Genomic DNA, 18,373 nt, shown 5'->3' on the forward strand with positions numbered 1-18,373 from the left:
ACGCCAACATCCCACCATGGTCATTCAAATACAACGTTCCTAGGTTAAGTCACCGACCCAATCAGTTCTTTAATGCACATGCGGAAGCATATTATAAAACTCCTAATAATAAAATATGGGATAGAAAAGCGGGAGGTAATTTCACAACAATACACTTTCATAAATCAACGGAGTTACAAACGAAGGCCTACAGCCAAAAGTCTACAAAAGACTAGCTCTTAAAAAGGGATTGTCTTATGACCTACAAGTCAAACACGTTCGCCAATCCTCCTGACTTCACCTCTGCAACTCCTCAAGACCAACCAAAGCGATCTGGCCGCTCCGTCCACAAGGGACCTAAAAATGTTGGCCCATAACGGGGTAAGACATTGTCTCAGCAAGTTCAACCCCCTAAACCCCTATTAGAAAGAAAATACGCCCAAGGATGGCCTAGCCACACCACATAGAGGACTTACATCGCCTCAGTTCCTTCCTGCAGGTTAGCACAATTCATATCACTCAATCACATGTTCATATTAACCAAACACATACAGTAATAGGAACTTAAACAACCAGAATGCATTCATTTTCATATAACCGGCAACCACGGGAGTCCTAATTATAAGACTAAATCGTTATGACACGTCCCGTTCCATGTCACAATTCCGTCCCATAATCCGACACATCAACAACACTCAACATGCATTCTAATTGTTATTCACTGTCACACAGGGGTATAGCCTACTCGCAGTTCGGCTATCTACTGACATTAATGCTAGGCATCGCCTCCCCCCATGGAGCGCGGCTTCGTCAATACGTCAACGGCATTCCTGAATGAGCATGGGTCCAGTTGGCCTAGCCTCTACTGCGACTCGAGCCTCGTCACTATGTTGACGGTGTTTCTAAAGGAATAAAGGTCAAGTTAGCCTAGCCACTACTGCGACCGAGTCTTTCAACCAGCACACGAAAATTCAATACTGATTCCTGGATACTTTACATTACACTCAAATACTCCAATTAAAATAGTAATCTTTAAAAATCCAATTTTGGTGCCAAACTCGACACTTGGGATTTTCTAAATAAATTCCATATTTTCACAATCAACACTCAATTTGCATTATCCAATTATCAGATTTAAATTCTAAATACACAGCAACGATCAGCACGAAATTCTGAGCAATTGAGGTCAAAAATAATTTTTCGAATTTTTTTTATTTTTATAATAATATTTTAATAATTTTCGGAATCTAATATATTATTAAATAATCCAATAATTTGGAAACATTTATTTAAATCAGAAATAAATTTCTTTAAGTCACATCAAGGCTTATATTAAAATAAACCTACTTAGCTTTAAACTAAACACATTTTTAACTTAATTAAACACCTTAATCTAATCCACAACTAAATAAACTAATATAACCACCTAATCTCAATCAACCTAAGCTAAACACACTTAAGGCATCATTAACCCTCTAATCAAGATTTAGTGAGCTAAACTCACCGAAATCGCTTTCTGATGAGTCTCCGGCGAAGAGCACGACGAGGCCGACAACAAATCTACATAGAACAACACCAAATGAGGACCGAAAGGCGTCCAAAACAAGCCTTGAAGAACCGGATCTCGCTAGAACTTCCATCTACTGACCTCGGCTAGAAGGAGGCTGTGCGGTCGCTAGTAGCGCACGAAACGGGCGGAAGGAGGCGGCGGCGGCTCGGGCAAGTCGAGGCGGAGGCTCACGGCGGCGTTGGTGACGGCTGGTAGTGGCTGAGGTATCGAGCGACAGTCTGGACGCTTGGCTGCAGCGGACGACGACCAGAGAGCTCAGGCAGAGGCGGAGTAGCGAGTGGCGAGCGGGATAGTGTGTGCGAACGGGCGGCGATGGCCCGACCTCTGGTGAACGGCGAGCGGCGAAGGACGCGGACGAAGGGCGGTCGACGAAGGCTTGCTGCAACCGGTCGGTTTCTCCCTCTCCCTCCTCCAATTTCATATTCCAAGAAGCTAGAGGTTGAAGATGATGTTGATAGGTGCCTTTTTGAGATTCAATCTCCACCCTCCACTTGTCAAGCTCCCATCACTTGGCTCCAACAACCATGACATAAGATGATGTCATCTTCCACTATCTCCAATCTCCCATAACCTTATTCCAATAGGTTCAATTTCTTTTTCCGCCGTGGCATAAAAAACTTGTGCACTAATTTCTTCAATTCTCTTCTAATTGAACCAAATTGAAGTCTATAAAATTAATCCAATGTCACCACACTTCAATTCATATCTTCACATGTCCATAGAACCAAATTAAATCTCAAAAAAAAAAGAATGACCAAAGGCGGCCTACTAATTTCTCGAACCAAATTAACCATATTTTGATTATTTTGCTAAAAAACTCGGCTTGCATGAAAAATCTTCCGAAGATGAGTCAATAATCCTAAAATGATTTGTGACACACCATAACTTCCAAATTTCTGAATTCGATTTCAATTTCATGGTTAATTTCACTTCGGCACGATACTAGCACGTCCTAATCTACCGGGCAGCTTTTAGAAATTTTCATGCATTTGACCTGTGGTTAATCAATTCAAACCACAATGTACATCTTTGACACATTGGCGACTTTCGGTTGTCGAGATAACCTCAAGGTTTTAAATACGGACATAAGGTACCCAATCGACAAAAAAGTCAGTCCAACGCCGATCGACAAGAATTGTGCGATCTGGTGGAATCACCCACACTTGATCACATGCCTCTGTCGAGTCGACCTACCTCCGGTCTCTAATCAATTTTTAATTGTACTGTAATGACCATTGTAGATTAGTTCGGTCGAAATGTCGCTTTCTGGTCAAATTCTCAAGTCTGATGCATTAGAATCTCTTAACAGCTTCACATGATAGATTAGTTTTCACATAAGTGGCCGACTCAAGGAAAAGAACTATATGCGTGCCAACGAAATGCCTGTCTCAATTTATTGAAAATAGAATTGGAAAATCGGGATGTCACATCATAAGTATGAATATTTCGAAATATTTTGCCATCAGAGGACAAATAATAGCCTAATTGATGCAATTTTCAGCTACGGTGTTTGTTCAAATTTTTATCATTGCAGGCTTAGTCCAATCAATCCAATTCATAATCATTTACTCGAGTCCTCCGCCGCCGATCCAATGCAAACGCATAATGCAATTTTGATTTTTTTTTAGTGGTTAAAAATTAATCCATAATTTTTTATGCAATGAATAAACGATTGGGTCGCCAAAATTTAAGTATCAACAAGATTCTTCAAAAAATTTACATGGATAAGTGTCGCGGCCAATTTTTTCCGGTGCGAACCACCTAGGGTTTGGCTAATGGATTGTTAAGCCTAAACTTAACTCAGACTCTCCCAAGCCCATACCAATTCGCGACTTAGATTCAAGTTCTTAACATGCAATTGATTTTCAATTAGAAGTCGCCACTAATCTATTTTTGGTGGGTTGATTAAAAACCCAAGTAAAGTACCTATGAACCAGAGATTATGGGTACGGGGACTTGGTTACACTAGATTTCTCTAATGCCCTTTCGGTACCAATTTTTTTAATTTCAAAAATGTTTTTGTAGGCAATTTGGATTGATTTTAAGTCTATTTTCCTAATATGTAAGGTGATCATGCGGGTACACAAACCACCAATTTAACACCCAGATAAACAATAAATAAATTACAAAAACTTACCTCAAAACAACGAAAGCATCTGCAATGTTAAATTAAAATCCACATCAACAACCTTAGATATGGTTTCTAATTAACACGCAATTTTTTATTTTTTTTCGCTTAATTAATGAAAATCATGCAATATGTAATGCAATGTTAATTGAATGACCTAATTCTAATTACATGTAATTTTTAATTAAATGGGCCTAGCAAAAATACTAAATGACATGCATCTCAATAAATCTAACCCTAATGACGTGCGTATGACAATTTTTTCCTAAAAGAATGCATTTTATCCTAAATAATAAAAACTAATTTAACCTATGACATTTTTTGTATTTTTCAAGAAATTCGAAATTCAGTGAAATGTGAAAATTACATAATTAGATTAAGATCCTATTTAATTTATATTAGGAATTAGGTTGAGCCACATCCTAATTTAAACTAAAATATTATCTTAACCAAAATAATCCTAAAATGCAATATATCTAAAAAAGTACCTAAACTTATAGTAAATTAAAAAATTATCTAAATTAAACTAAGTGTAATTTTTATCCTAATATGCAATGACGTGCAAAATGTACCCTAACTCTACATGATATATGCATGATGATTTTTTTGTGTTTTTGTTTTCTTTCTTTTTTTCTAAATTTCGAAATTAATAATTGCCAAATAATTAAACATGCAATCCAAGTTAAAAAATGAACTAGCAACCTAAATTAATTGATTTGATTTTTTTTTTTATTTTTGAAAATTCGAAATAAAATTCCTATTATGAGCATGTAAACCCTAAAACTACATTTTTTTTTTTTTTTTAAAGAAAACTAATCTAAGTAACACCATAGCAAATCAAGCAATATTGATACCCAAATTGATGAACTATATCTCACGCATGAGATTGGGTTGGTCAATTACACATAAATCACGAATCGAATCTCGGGCGGGAGATCGGGTTGGCAATTTTTTTAAGTAATTGCGAGTCGGATTTCGGTCGCGAAAATCGACCGACAATCACTAATTTCAAGGCAATTTCATATCATGGAATTTCAATTTCACATTAAAGGAATAATTACACTAAAAAGATAAAATAAAATAGCAAAAATAATAAAAATAAAATAAGATAAAGAAAATACCTAAATTTTCTTTTGCTTTTCTCTTTTTTCTTTTCTTTTTTCTAAAAAAGAAAAATAAAAACAAAGCTGGTGGCCGGTCCGGCGAGGGGAGATCGCCGGCTAGGGTTCCGGCGAGGGCACCGGGAGCGGCGCGACGGTGGCACAGCAACAGGGGCTTCGGGGATCGACGCGGCGACGTCGCGGCACCCAGGGCTTCGGGATCAGCACAGGACGACGTCAGCTATGAGGGCGCGTCGCAGGCAGGGGACCCTGGGCACCGGCAGAGGCGAGGCGGAAGCGGCGATGGAGCGGCGCGGCAAGATCGGCGGACGGCGTCAGCGTCGCTCGGAGGGGCAGCTCGAGCGGCGTGCAGAGACGGCGGCCAGCGATCACGGGCCTACTGGCGTCGGGTCGCTGGTCGGAGCGGCACGGGTGGAGGGCTGCAGACGGCGGCTCATGGAGGCTCCGGGGGCTCGGAGTCGGGGCGGCGCAGATCGACGGCAACAGGGCCGGCGAAGGCCCCCCTGCGGGGAAGATGAACAGTCGCGCGAAAGGGGGACCTTTTTGACCTTTTCTTTTACCTTCTTTTTTTACTTTTTCTCTCTTTCACTTACTTTTTCACTTTTTGCTCTTTTCGGCGCCCTTTTTTGACGGAAAAGAACCCCCAATTTACCGTACGTGACCCCTTTTTATAAGCCAAAAAATTATATCTTAAAAGTATATTTCATTTCTAATTTTGCTTGAAGCACGATACCCATAAATATATCATTGAAATATTTTTCGCATATTCCATCAAGAAAATTCCCCTTTTGTACAAAAGTGCATCTCCCAGTGTATATTGCCTAAATATGTGAAAAAATCTAAACGGAATATAACAAAAAATAAAATTTTCCTAAACTATATGCCATGTGATTATGATTTTTTATTTTTTTTATTTAGCAAAAATTAACCCCCAAAATTTAGGTGTCAACAATAAAGCTAAAGTGGTTAATATTCCACCTGCTGTCCACTTTAAAAGCAAAGTCCTATGATTGAAAAAGAGAAGAAAGACATGGAAAGTGTTCCATATGCTTTAACTGTAAGAAAGTTGATGTATGCGATAGTATGTACATGTCCAGATTTGGCACATGCAATTGGCATTGGTAGTTGTTATTGTCAAATCTAGGTAGACAGCATTGTCATGTAGTAAAGTGGATCATGAAGTATCTTCATGGAATTTCTAGTATGAAACTTAGTTTTAGGACCGGGAAACTTGAATTAGTTTGATACATAGATTTCGACTTGACAGGAGATATTCATACTCGTAAATCTACTTTTGGTTATTTGATTTCTTTTGTCGGAAAGGATATGTCATGGAAGTCAATATTGCATATGTGTGTTGCACTTTCTATGATAGAAGCTGAATTTATTGTGGCGACTGAAGAAGTTCTTGGAAGAATTCAGGTTCAAGCAAAAGAGGTATGCATTATTTTGTGACAGTCAAAGCATGATCCATCTTAATAAAAATTCATCTTTTCATTCTAGATCGAAACACATTGATGTTAGATATGATTGGATAAGAAGTGTTCTATATGAGAAGCTATTGGAACTTGAGAAAATTCATACGGACCATAATGATTTCAATATGATGATGCAGACTCTACCAAGGGAGAAGCTTGAACATTGCTGATTGATAGCAGAGATGATGAATCCTTCACATCATCGTAAGGGTGAGATTTGTTAGCTGGGTTTTACTCCCATGTTGAGAAAATCCAATGAATAGCATGCCAAAAAGGGTTTGAGCCCATATGATAAGTCATATAGAGAAATAGAGTTTCTAATTATCTTTTAAGTGGTAGCTACAAAGAAGTTAGTAGAGACACAGTAATAAGAGACATAGATAAAGCAGAAAATCTAGGAATTAAGGATCAATCCGATTTATATCAAGCTAGCATTGAAAGTTGATTCGTAATATGATTGAGCTGAAATTTTGTTAGTCTGTTTGTGGCGCACTCTTCTTAAATTTGAACGGTTTGATTTTCTTTTGAAGTTCTCGAAACTAGGTTTTTCATGTATTGATTAAAACTTGTGTTTTTTATCAGATTTATTCGTAATCTCTTGTAAAATTTATGTATATTGCCAAGAATGATATTTTTGAGATTTTTGCTACTATCTACCGCTAGTACTTACTAAAGAAGAATTTTGTTAATCCGATTTTGTTAATAGTGAAGATTTTTGGGTAAACTACATTCCTGTGATTTTTTTTTTTATCTCCTTACATTGAGGGAGTTTTCCACGTAAAAAATTGTGTTGTTTTTGCGTGCTTGATATTTATTTTGCTATATCATATTGGTTCATGTTAGGTTTACATAAGAAATGAGATTATTTTATTATGTTAGGTTAATCCAATATTGCTCGAGTTATTACCGTTCTCCCATCAACTTGTACCCAAACTGAGGTGAGAATGCAGAGTGAGCAAGTATGAGATCAAGTGAGGATGAGAGAGAGTGAAGAAAGAGTTATATAAGTGGATTGAGTTTAAGTAAAATGCGACTTATTTAACACCCATATTATTTTGAGTTTTACTATTCTAAATTCATGTATGATCCATTTATTGAATATGATTGACCCATATAATAACTCAACCCATCAAATATAGGTTAACAAATGGGTATATGACCTATTTTGACAAGTCTACCGACAAGCGATGCACTTTTCAACTGGACCACATAAACATGTGATATTAATAACATTTTATCCCGGTTGCCCACATATCTTATAAACTGCAATAAAGGCCTTGGGATTGGGAGTGTCAAATCGCAAATTTTATAGTCGAGCCATAATTTTTTTAGTATTTTGCTTCGTGATAGTTCGAACCCGAAAGCATATGTTACCTACCTACGATAAGTATGTTGGTTTTATTATTAAAAAAGAAAGTATTATCCCATCGCTATGCTAAATCGAACTGCTCGCAGGACTTCACTCTCGATTTAATCTTACATCCCATTTGTTCTGAAGTTTCTAATTTTTCTCTTTTCAAATTGGCTAACATTATGAAAAAGCAGCCCCGATGCGCAACGATCATCTTCGCAGAGAAAACAAAAGAAAAGAACCCTCCTATCGACAAAAGGACTGTCAAATTATGCTGGATGCAATAAACTTACTCTAGTTTTATCAAAGCCTTTTCTCATTGAGCAGCTAAGTAACACATTGAATGACTTTTCATTCAAATCAATCATCGAACAAGCACCCAATGTGTTTATCGGATAGACCCTGAGATTTTTGGGTCCCCCACCGTGGGAATAAAGAAAAACTTCAGTATCTTTTCCAAGAACAAATCATGTAGCATGTCGGATGCTTTTGATGATCTGACCTGTGGATAGACTCTGAAAAAGGCAGATGATTTGACCTGTGGATAGACTCTGAAAAAGGCATATAATAATAATAATAATAATAATAATATCCAACTTTTTTTCTTCCATCAAACTTCTTAATACAGCCATAGTTACAAACACCACTTCATTATGCAAGTATAAGCTCCAAATCAACTCTAAATTTTAATGCCTAGTGAAAATAAAACAGAAACTTAAATATCTTGAAATTTAAGTTTAATGTGAGAAAAAAGAAATTACTAGAATAATCAAGGAAGAACATTTAGGATACTAGATATTTACATAATTTGATCCGAGAAGAGAGATAATTGCCAAGAGATCTACTATTATTTTTTAAATGAAAATTCGCTGGATGTTCAAGTGTTTACCGATTCAAGATTACATTCAAAGCAAACCAATAAGTGTTATCTGACAATCTTTTTTGGAAAACTACCCAGAAAGCTCAGAGAGAGCACTGTGAGACTTCTCTGATTTGCTCTTGTTTAATAATCGAGTAGAAGTACTTTTCTTATATTGACAACTTGCTTAGGAAACTTATTTCAATTGAGAAAAAAAAAAACCCACTCAAATTGAGAAACCACTTAGTATAAAAAATACCCCCAAAAAAAAAAAAACAAACATTCAAACCAGGAAACCTACTTGACCAAAAAAAAAAAAAAAACTAGAAACCTACTCAAATTGAAAAACTAATTGGATCGGATTTTCTTTATGAGCTCAAATAAAAGCCATGCTAAAGAAAATGTGTCGGTCATGGCATTTCAAGTTCACGAACCGATGCTAGAATTCCATTTGAGTTTGGCAGAAATTAATATTGATCACTCCTTCACTCATGCTTTTCCATCGTTTGAAACAATGGATTGCAATCTTCAAAAGAAACCGCAACTAACCAGCTCTTTAGATTAGAAAAATCTAAGCTGAACATCGAAATACAAGATCTGCCCTTGAGTCAACAAGCCAAACCAGGTTTTATTGGATATTATATAGTACGGTTCTATAAAATTAGCTCCGTCTTAATTCTCTGGCGTGTATAAAGCGAGAATCATGGACCGACCAAACCAAAAATATGGAAAAATATCGTCACTAGTCCGTAGCAACCCGACATCGCACGTCTTTCCAACTCATTTTGTCGCCTACTTTAATATATAGCTGAGTGTTTAGATAAATTTACTTAAGACCGATCCAAGCGGGGTAAAATTAAGCCCAGCAGCCGCTCTCTTGTCCTATATATGTGTGCATTGAGCCCACAAATCTTTCTAGATTTGTCCAACTGATTTATATGGAAGGGGCACATGCCAAAATCTGTCCAGCCTATTAAAGTCCTTTCCAACAGGAGTGGCTGATAAGCGATGACCCACATGTCGACCGCAACAAGATGGGACATCAATAATACCCTTCAATCAGAATTGCCTGCACTTCTGAAGATGAAATCGTCGTTTTTAAGTGGTATAGTTAATCACTGTGCTAATTCGGACTTGCAGCACCATTCAACGTTCGCGTCTCATCATTTGAATTTTCCTAATGCGTCTGTTACTCAAGCTGGCCAACATTATAAGCAATAATCCACGATGCACGATGATTACTTTCACAAGGAAAACGAAAGGAAAGGACTTATCTGTTTTGCAAAAAGATTGTCAAACTAAGCGGGGCGTAATCCAACTTGTCCTGATTTTCGATAAATATTTTCTCATTGGACAAGCTAAGTAACCATTTTCTAATTGAACACATTGAATGATTTTTCAGTTTGATCAATCATTGAATAATGCACTGGATTTGCCCATTCAATAGACCCTAAAATTTTTGGGACCCCCCTAGGTGCGAATACGACAAATTTCAAAAGTTGTCCCTCGTCCAAGTAGGTTAGCTCGCTGAGGTCCTTCCCAGAGACTTGACTTGTGGTTAGACTCTGGCAAGATACACGCGGTTGTCCTGCGTGTGCGGGACCCCGTGATCAAAATATTACAACAATTAACTAGTACAATCATTGGATGGTCTTAAATATGTCCCACCTAAAAATTAATTTAAAAAGTGAGGTTTTCCACCATACTTATAAATCAATCATCCTCATGCATTAAATCGGGATCTAAGCTCCAATAACCTGTGACTATCCCATAAAATTTTCCCTCACACTTCTAAACCACTAGCTCTTTTCACAATCGATATGGAACAATTTTAGCAACCTTCTCCTCACACATCAAGCTTGGGTTGGAGTTGCCAAATTCTTCCACAATTGAAATGAGATAATTTCAATAATCTCTCCCCCACACATCAATCTTGGATCGGAACTATAGCAACTTGTAACTCTCCTGTCCTAAGTCAAAGTTGCAATGATCCGTAATAACTTTTCCTCATGCTTTATAAACCGACTGCTAGCCCATTCCATAATCAATGTGAGATAATCTTAACAATCTCTCATTCACACATCAAATCCAGGTCGGATGCAACAATTGGTAACTTTCCCATAAACCAGGCCTAGGTTGGAGTTACAACAACCTGTAACTCTTTCGTATAAGTTTTCACACTTATAAACCAACCATCAGTCCCCTCTATTAGTGATGTGGGATGATCTCAACAATCCTTCCCTCTCACATCAGGCCTAAGTCGAAGTTATAGCAACCCGTAACTCTCCCGCATAACTATTGGGTCTAGGTTTGTTCATAACTTGAGTTTTGATATAAGTGTTAGATTGTTTGGGATCTCTTTCGTTCCCGAAGTTAGCTCAAATGGTGAGATTTTCTTTTACACTTATAAACCGACTATCACCAGTTTCTTTTACAACCAATGTGGGACAATCTCAACAAAAGTCATAATCGTAATGTGACGTGGCTATTTGATCCCACATTTTGCGTTTTTCACGTGCATGTGCAATGGATAAAAATGGTAACATGACCATTTAGTAATTCCTTTCTCTGCTATATATATGTACAGAATGGTGGGTTGCTAGGCAGCTGAGTACAAGCATAAATCAGCCATGGCGTTTCTGGTTTACAGTAGGCTTATGCTCTTGGCCTTCATGCTTCTTCTCTGTAACACGGCTTACACTTCTAAAGGTCATGCCAAGTACGACACCGCATTGTTCAATCGGAGTAGCTTCCCCCCGAGTTTCATCTTCGGGACGGCCTCTTCAGCATACCAGGTATCCTCATATTGTTCTCGACTATTCATGGCCTGCGAGAAGGTGAGTTTGAGCTTGATGTGTTGTGGTCTTGTTCTATTGTTATCATCTTTCTTCAAGTATGAAGGTGCAGCCAAAGCAGATGGCAGGGGCCCAAGCATTTGGGATACTTACACTCACAAATATCCAGGTGCACATCCAGCAGTCCTGACCGTGTCATAGCCATATAAGTTAATTTACACATTCTTCTTTTTCTAAATGAAGTTGAGCATTATGAGATTTGAAACCCTCTAAACCCTATCCAACTTAAAATATAGTTAGTACATTGTGAGATTTAAAAGTCCCTGGACCATGCAACGTAAAATGGAGTGTGGTTGCTTTTACTAGAAAAAGAGTAACAATTCATGAGAGCTCGTCATCGGAACACTTGACAAATTGAAGAAGATGTGTGTGAATTTATTTTTCACTTACAAAAAGCCTATCTTAAGCGGATAAGGTCCGAGCATTTCGAATATTTCTATTTTTCTAGTAACCTTATGGACTATATTATAAGGCAAAATGTAAGTTCGAGTATACGTGCGTGGACCAAATATGAGTTATGATACAATAGGAAATCGAATATACATCATTTAATTAAACTATGCATATGCATCTCTTTGCTCACTAAGTAAACCCTAGTTGTTCTTCAATACGAGTTATCATCGCTATCTATTGGTTCATACGATACGTGTCTCTGTGCTCACAAGTATTGACAATGTCAATAATTTATTTATTTTTTGGACGGTTTCAAGTGCAGTAAGGCATTGGAGATGGATTTCACTTCTTTATTGTCCCATTCAATAATTCAAATGGTCTTAGAACACTTTGTATGAAGTACAATCGCGATTAAAATAAAAGATCAATTTACACCTACATTTACAACAGTTTGTGCGATTGTTTTACACTCTGGTGTTAGTTAAAGTATGTTAGTTATTGGAATATTAGTAGATATATAAAAGTAAAGCTGAGTGCACAAATCAGAATGGGGAAGGTAAGGATGAAGTGGAACTTAGAGAAGTTATGGAGAATGATAAAATGGTCAATTAAAAGAGAGACCACTCCCCAAATCTCTGCCTTCGTCCTGCTTGGCGTGCTTCATGTGGCATTAAATGTCGCAATCTTTAAGGTCTTTTGCGAATATTCGCAAACTAATCAAAGAAATAATTATGGGGGATCGTGTACTCCATGGCCGACAACTATGTATAATGTGATCGTGTACTCCATTCTATCACAGTATCATTAGATATCAAATGATGATCTTTCACGATAACTTCATATGAATATCCAGTTCAATCGTTTACTAAGAAAAAAAAAAAAAAAAACTCATGGGTGGGGCAAGCTCTTCTATTCTGGTTCATGGTTTCTCTTGGCTATATGGTTCATCCAGGGAGAGAAAGATTTCAGTTTGGTCCTTCTTTTTTTTTTTTGGTAAAAGATTTCAGTTTGGTCTTGTCGTCTATGCTCGAGGATAAAGCACCCTAGTTGGATTCCTTTAAAATTCAAGTTGCTTATTCTAAGGGATATAATATTGCCAAAAATGAAAGGACAAATGAATTGATTACTCTCGAGTCGTCTCTTCCTCATTTTATATTTTATAGTTTTCAGATTAAATAATGCAGAGAGGTAAAAAGTCGGTATATAAAATTGATTTCCAACCTCTCGTTTCAATATAAAAAATTGGAAACTCATTTCCCAAATAATTTCAGCTTATGCAAAATCAACCAGCACTTTTAGAAGTTGTTGCCTCAAAAGGCATTTTCGATTTTCTTAAGGCTAACTAACGAAAACACAGTTTTTGCTAATGTCGTGTCTCACGATCGGTTGTTTGAATTGATATATAGGCCTTTGAATTATGTATTAAGATGGAAAAAGAAAAAAAGCGATGAGTGGATTGGAAATAAAATGTTAATACCACAAAAAATCCCAAATTAATACATCTATAACAAATTTATCTCAAATTAATTTTTTGATAATAAAAAATCTTCAACCGGTACATCTATAATAAATTTACTTTAAATTAATTTATTAACAAAAAATTTCAAACCAATAAATTTATGGAAAATTTATCCTCCGTTAGTTTTTAGTAAATTGGCTTAATACCATGAAAAGTTACAAATTAGTATATACGTAAAAAGTAGGGATAAAATGCCGAACTAGTATACCCGTTAACTGCCATGCATTACCTAAATAGAGTATTTGAGTCTATTGTCCATTGAGTAGGAGTATGAATTCATTTACCTTTGCTTTGGAGATAGACCTTTCACCCTTTTATAGAGGCTTGGTGCTAAGAGAGGGAGCCATCTTGAGAGAAAGGATTAGAGATAGAGAAAGGAGTCAATTGATCAGCCAGGTACAACTCCCTTTTCAGAGATAGGGGACCATTCGACTATTGAAAAGTCCTCCCCTCTAAAGAGAGCAAGTGACTAGTGAACGGAGATAAAAGATACCAATCTATGACACAATCAACAAAGAAATTAATTTGTCACAAGTGTACTAATTTGTGATTTTTTATGGTCAAAACAATAGTTTAAGGTAAATTTATAATAAGTGTGCAGTTTTGGGTTTTTAGTGCTATTAACTCAATATAAAAAGGGCATTTGGGTGGTAATCAATTTGTCACATGTGTTTATTGTTTAATAAAATTATTCACAGTTATTGTAATTTAATTGATAGCTTTGGCCATTCGTCAGATATAGATAGTTTGAGGGTCGTGGTTTTTTAATTTTTTGGATAGCATTTGGGTGGTTTTCGAGTCAATTTTCACCCACCCCAACTACTAATCCACCTTCTAGGCCGGAATCCTGAGGTCATGTTTTGAAGTACAATCTATTTAGAACTCTATAGTATGATGTCAGTTGGTCTCATCGATAAAACCACACTTAATAAGTGTACGCTAACTTCGTATTTCATTTTCTCTTTCAATCTTCTTCTTTCTTTTCTTTTTTTTTTTTTTTTTTTTTTCATGTGTACCTTTTATGACGGGCCTTGTGTGGTTTTTGTATGGTGAACTGCACTAGATAAAATAATGGATGGAAGCAACGGAGACGTGGCTATTGATCAGTACCACAAATACAAGGTATGCCATTCATCGGTCACCACCACGTAACTCTTGATCATTCCATCGGTCCATCTACACAAAACTATTTGAAAATAAGCTACTTTTTGTTATCCAATTTTTATCTTTCCGAGCATTAATGTGGTACAGGAAGATGTTGAAATGATGAAGGAGATGGGTTGGGATGCTTACAGATTGTCAATCTCGTGGCCTAGGATATTACCCAGTAAGTCATTCTTCTCGTCCAATCTTGTCATCTTGGACCCCCAAAACTTGTCTATTTTGCATCAGATCATACTCAAAATTCTTTGCTACATTGATGATTTCAGAAGGAACGGTTGAAGGAGGAATCAACAGAGCAGGCATTGCATACTACAACCATCTCATTGATGAACTCCTAGCCCATGGTATCAATCTTATTTCACTCTCTCTCCAAGTGCTAAATCCATCAAATATGTGTCAAATAATTCCTCCTTCTTGCTTATTAATTATGACCTATGCTTCCTTCTTCTTTCTTTTCTTTTAAATTCATCTCCATTCGACGTAGGAATCAAGCCATTCGTAACGATTTTCCACTGGGACGTTCCCCAAACATTAGAAGACGAGTATGGTGGTTTCTTGAGCTCCAAGATTGTGTGAGTGATTTATCTACCTCAGTGTCTCTCACTCCACTGAAGGTGGGCTGTGTTGTCCTCCTTTGAGGCAACGAGGATCAATCTTTGTTTTCGCTTGTGTGTACACAGGGGCCATTTTCGGGACTTTGCTGATGTATGTTTCAAGGAGTTCGGCGACCGGGTCAAGCATTGGTTAACTCTAAACGAGCCGTGGACTTTCTGCGACGGGGGCTATGTGCTAGGGAGTCTGGCCCCAGGCCGATGTTCGGCTTGGCAGCAGCTGAACTGCACTGGTGGCGATTCTGCCACGGAACCTTACATGGTCGGCCACAATCTACTTCTCGCTCATGCAGCCGCCGTGAAACTGTACAGAAATAAGTATCAGGTGATCCAAACTCCTTTGAATCGTGGAATTTATACATTAATCGTCTCACTTTGCTTTGGTTTTGGTTGGTTCGATTCATTTCTCAATCTAACGGTGATATATGCATACATGCAGGCATCTCAAAAGGGGGTGATCGGAATTACATTGATATCTCATTGGTTCGTGCCCTATTCAGACGCCAAGCACCACCTCAATGCAGTCCAAAGAGCCTTGGACTTCATGCTCGGATGGTGATTGAATCGTTCCTTCTCTCTATTTGTGGTTAATCGGCGACTACCCTTGTGCGTATTAACTAGGCCGATCGATTGCCTTTCCAGGTTCTTGGACCCGATAGTCTACGGTGACTACCCGCACAACATGCGATCTCTCGTCGGAAACAGGCTGCCAAAGTTCACGGAGGAGCAATCACTCTTGTTGAAAGGGTCGTACGATTTCCTCGGGTTGAACTACTACACTGCCTTCTACGCGGCGTATGCGCATTACTCCGTGAATGCTCAAAACATGAGCTATGTAACGGATGCGCTCACCAGTCTCGCGAGTGAGGAACCGAATCATTGTAGTTGATATTCGGTGACGATGATGATAGCGCAATCTTGATTTAAGTAAATACTTATGACAATGCTTCTTTTTTTCTTTTTTCTTTTTATTTGTCCTTTTTCTTGTAGGCGACCGCAACCGGATACCAATTGGCCCATCGGTATACATACACTCTTTTGCCCCATCTATTCTTCTTTAATTTGCTTGTAATCTTTCATTTTATGTTGCACTCGTTGATTAAAATGTAAATTAAATTTTGTAGGCTGCTTCGAGTTGGCTATCAGTTTATCCAAGTGGAATACAAAGTCTGCTGCTACATGTTAAGAATAAGTATAAGAATCCGCTCATCTACATCACTGAGAACGGTACGTGTGACTTTCTCACGATAACTCGTTCATGAAAAATAAATAAATATAGCTCATTCTGGGGGAAAAAAAAAAGATTCCATGCTGGTAAATTCCTAAAAGAGTTGTTAAGTATAAAAAAAACTAGGGGTAAAGAAGCTGCCGATCACCTAAACTTATCCTAACTCTTTTTTAAAGTGTACGGATTATAAGCTTTTAGGTTGCATTTGGTCGTTTGGATTTCTAAACATAATAGAACTGGATAGAATAGATAAGAAATTCATAAATTTCTTCATATCCCATCCACAATTTGGTGAATTACGGATTTAAAGTTGAATATCTTCATATCTTATCCGATCTACCATTTGGTAAACTACGGATTTAAAGTCGGATATTTTAAAAATAATAATAGTAGGCAAGTACAAATTTGCAGGTTTAATTTTCACAAAATCGTCCACAATAATATATCTTTTTTCAAATTAATAGATTCTTATCAAATTTCATGATTATGCATTGTAATAATCTTTTTCATAAAATTTCAATGTGAACCAGTTTTGAGGAGAAGGCTTCAATGTTGATACTTTGGAAACAAAGGAGTTGGAGTCATCTGTGGGTGAACGACGGAGAAAGAAAAAAAAACGTAGGGTTTTATGTTTCGGATAAAAGAAATCCTATCCGACCTTATAACACCCTCTCCCTCGGATTTTATTATCCGGGTTATATCTCCTCTATATCCGACCTTATCCTATCTTAGACAGTTACTAAACACAAAATAGGATAAAATATATCCTATCCTAGTTTTTATCCGATCAACCAAACACCTTTAACTAACCTTGATTTGTTTTCTAAGGCTTTTAATATATCAACTCCTACATGAATTTATCAATCTTTATCTGTCACTAGTTTTTTTTTAATTTTTTTTAATACTTACTGATACTTATCGAATTCGTATTTAGTTAAAGAAATCGAAGAAAAAGTCCTACAAACTTCAGAAAATCTTCATTTGCCTAGAAAATCACAAAAGTACATTGCATAATTAAGTTAGGTCGGCCATAATATAGTTTTGAAAGCCACAAATAAATATGATTTGGTAAGGCATACATGATATAGTAGGTATACATTATAATACCGTCTCTCATGGCTTAAAATATTTAAAGAAGCGACATATTTGACCAAGTTTTAACAACTCTATGCATAATGGTGAGAGAACATCTTAGAATTTGTGATCCTAAATCAAATGAATCCTTTCCAATGTCATTCTTCATGTAATCACAATCTTTCTCTGTCACTCTCGATCAAGCGCAGGAATTGACGAGTTTAACAACTCTACACTTCCCTTAGAGCAGCAACTAGTTGATCCTATCAGAATAGATTACTACTATTGCCATCTCCAATACCTTCTGAAGGCAATCAAGTAAGCAATTTTCAAGCAAGATTTTCCTCATAATTCCATGCGAAGTATTAAAATTTCACAAGTTTGTATTCCACATAAGTAATGGTTGGCTCTAACATACGTGTAGGGAGGGAGTGAACGTGAAGGGTTACTTTGCATGGTCATTGTTGGACAACTTCGAGTGGGGCTCGGGCTACACCGTGCGTTTTGGCATCAATTACGTGGATTACAAGAACGGATCGAAGAGATACCCCAAGCACTCGTCAATTTGGTTCAAGAGCTTTCTCACTAAGCATTGAAGCCTCATGTTGGATTTTCATCGCAGGGTCTTATGCAATTTGCATTAATCAAATAAGCGGATTTGATCGAAATCCCATCTTCATTTGATTGTTTCCGAAGGCTATTTGCTTGAGAGTGCTGTCTGAAATACAGCGATCAGGTCGTCACCGCCGCCCCACCGACAATGGGGCGGTGGCCACAAGCAGGAGGGAGCTCCCCCACGCTTCCTCCCCTATTTTTTTTTTTTTTAGTTTTTTTATGAAAAGAAGAAAATAAAAAGAAAGAAAGCAAGAAAAAATTGAAAATTCAAAAAGAAGATATTATCCTTCACGGATCATGAGTTTAGGCCCTTCTTTGATATTGATATGAGCACTTTAAACATTTATTTGAAATAATGTTCACTCCAGGCCCTCATTTGAGAAAATGAGAACATTTTAGGCCCTTTATTTGAAAGAGTGTCCGATTCA

The 18,373-nt window shown here is 37.2% G+C and overlaps 1 protein-coding gene across 1 annotated transcript; it reads left to right on the forward strand.

The window, feature by feature from the left end:
- Positions 1-11,076: 11,076 nt before the first annotated feature.
- Positions 11,077-17,998, forward strand: LOC104433816 (beta-glucosidase 12). The gene is made up of 13 exons (XM_010046686.3): positions 11,077-11,281; positions 11,381-11,450; positions 14,317-14,375; positions 14,505-14,580; positions 14,684-14,761; positions 14,902-14,989; positions 15,098-15,353; positions 15,468-15,583; positions 15,671-15,891; positions 16,019-16,050; positions 16,153-16,255; positions 17,540-17,648; positions 17,755-17,998. The coding sequence occupies exons 1-13, from the start codon at positions 11,117-11,119 to the stop codon at positions 17,924-17,926; spliced, it is 1,545 nt and encodes a 514-aa protein (XP_010044988.2). The 5' UTR covers positions 11,077-11,116; the 3' UTR covers positions 17,927-17,998.
- The last annotated feature ends 375 nt before the right edge of the window (positions 17,999-18,373 follow it).

Source organism: Eucalyptus grandis, chromosome 2, assembly GCF_016545825.1.
Source record: "Eucalyptus grandis isolate ANBG69807.140 chromosome 2, ASM1654582v1, whole genome shotgun sequence".
Taxonomy (NCBI): Eukaryota; Viridiplantae; Streptophyta; class Magnoliopsida; order Myrtales; family Myrtaceae; genus Eucalyptus; species Eucalyptus grandis.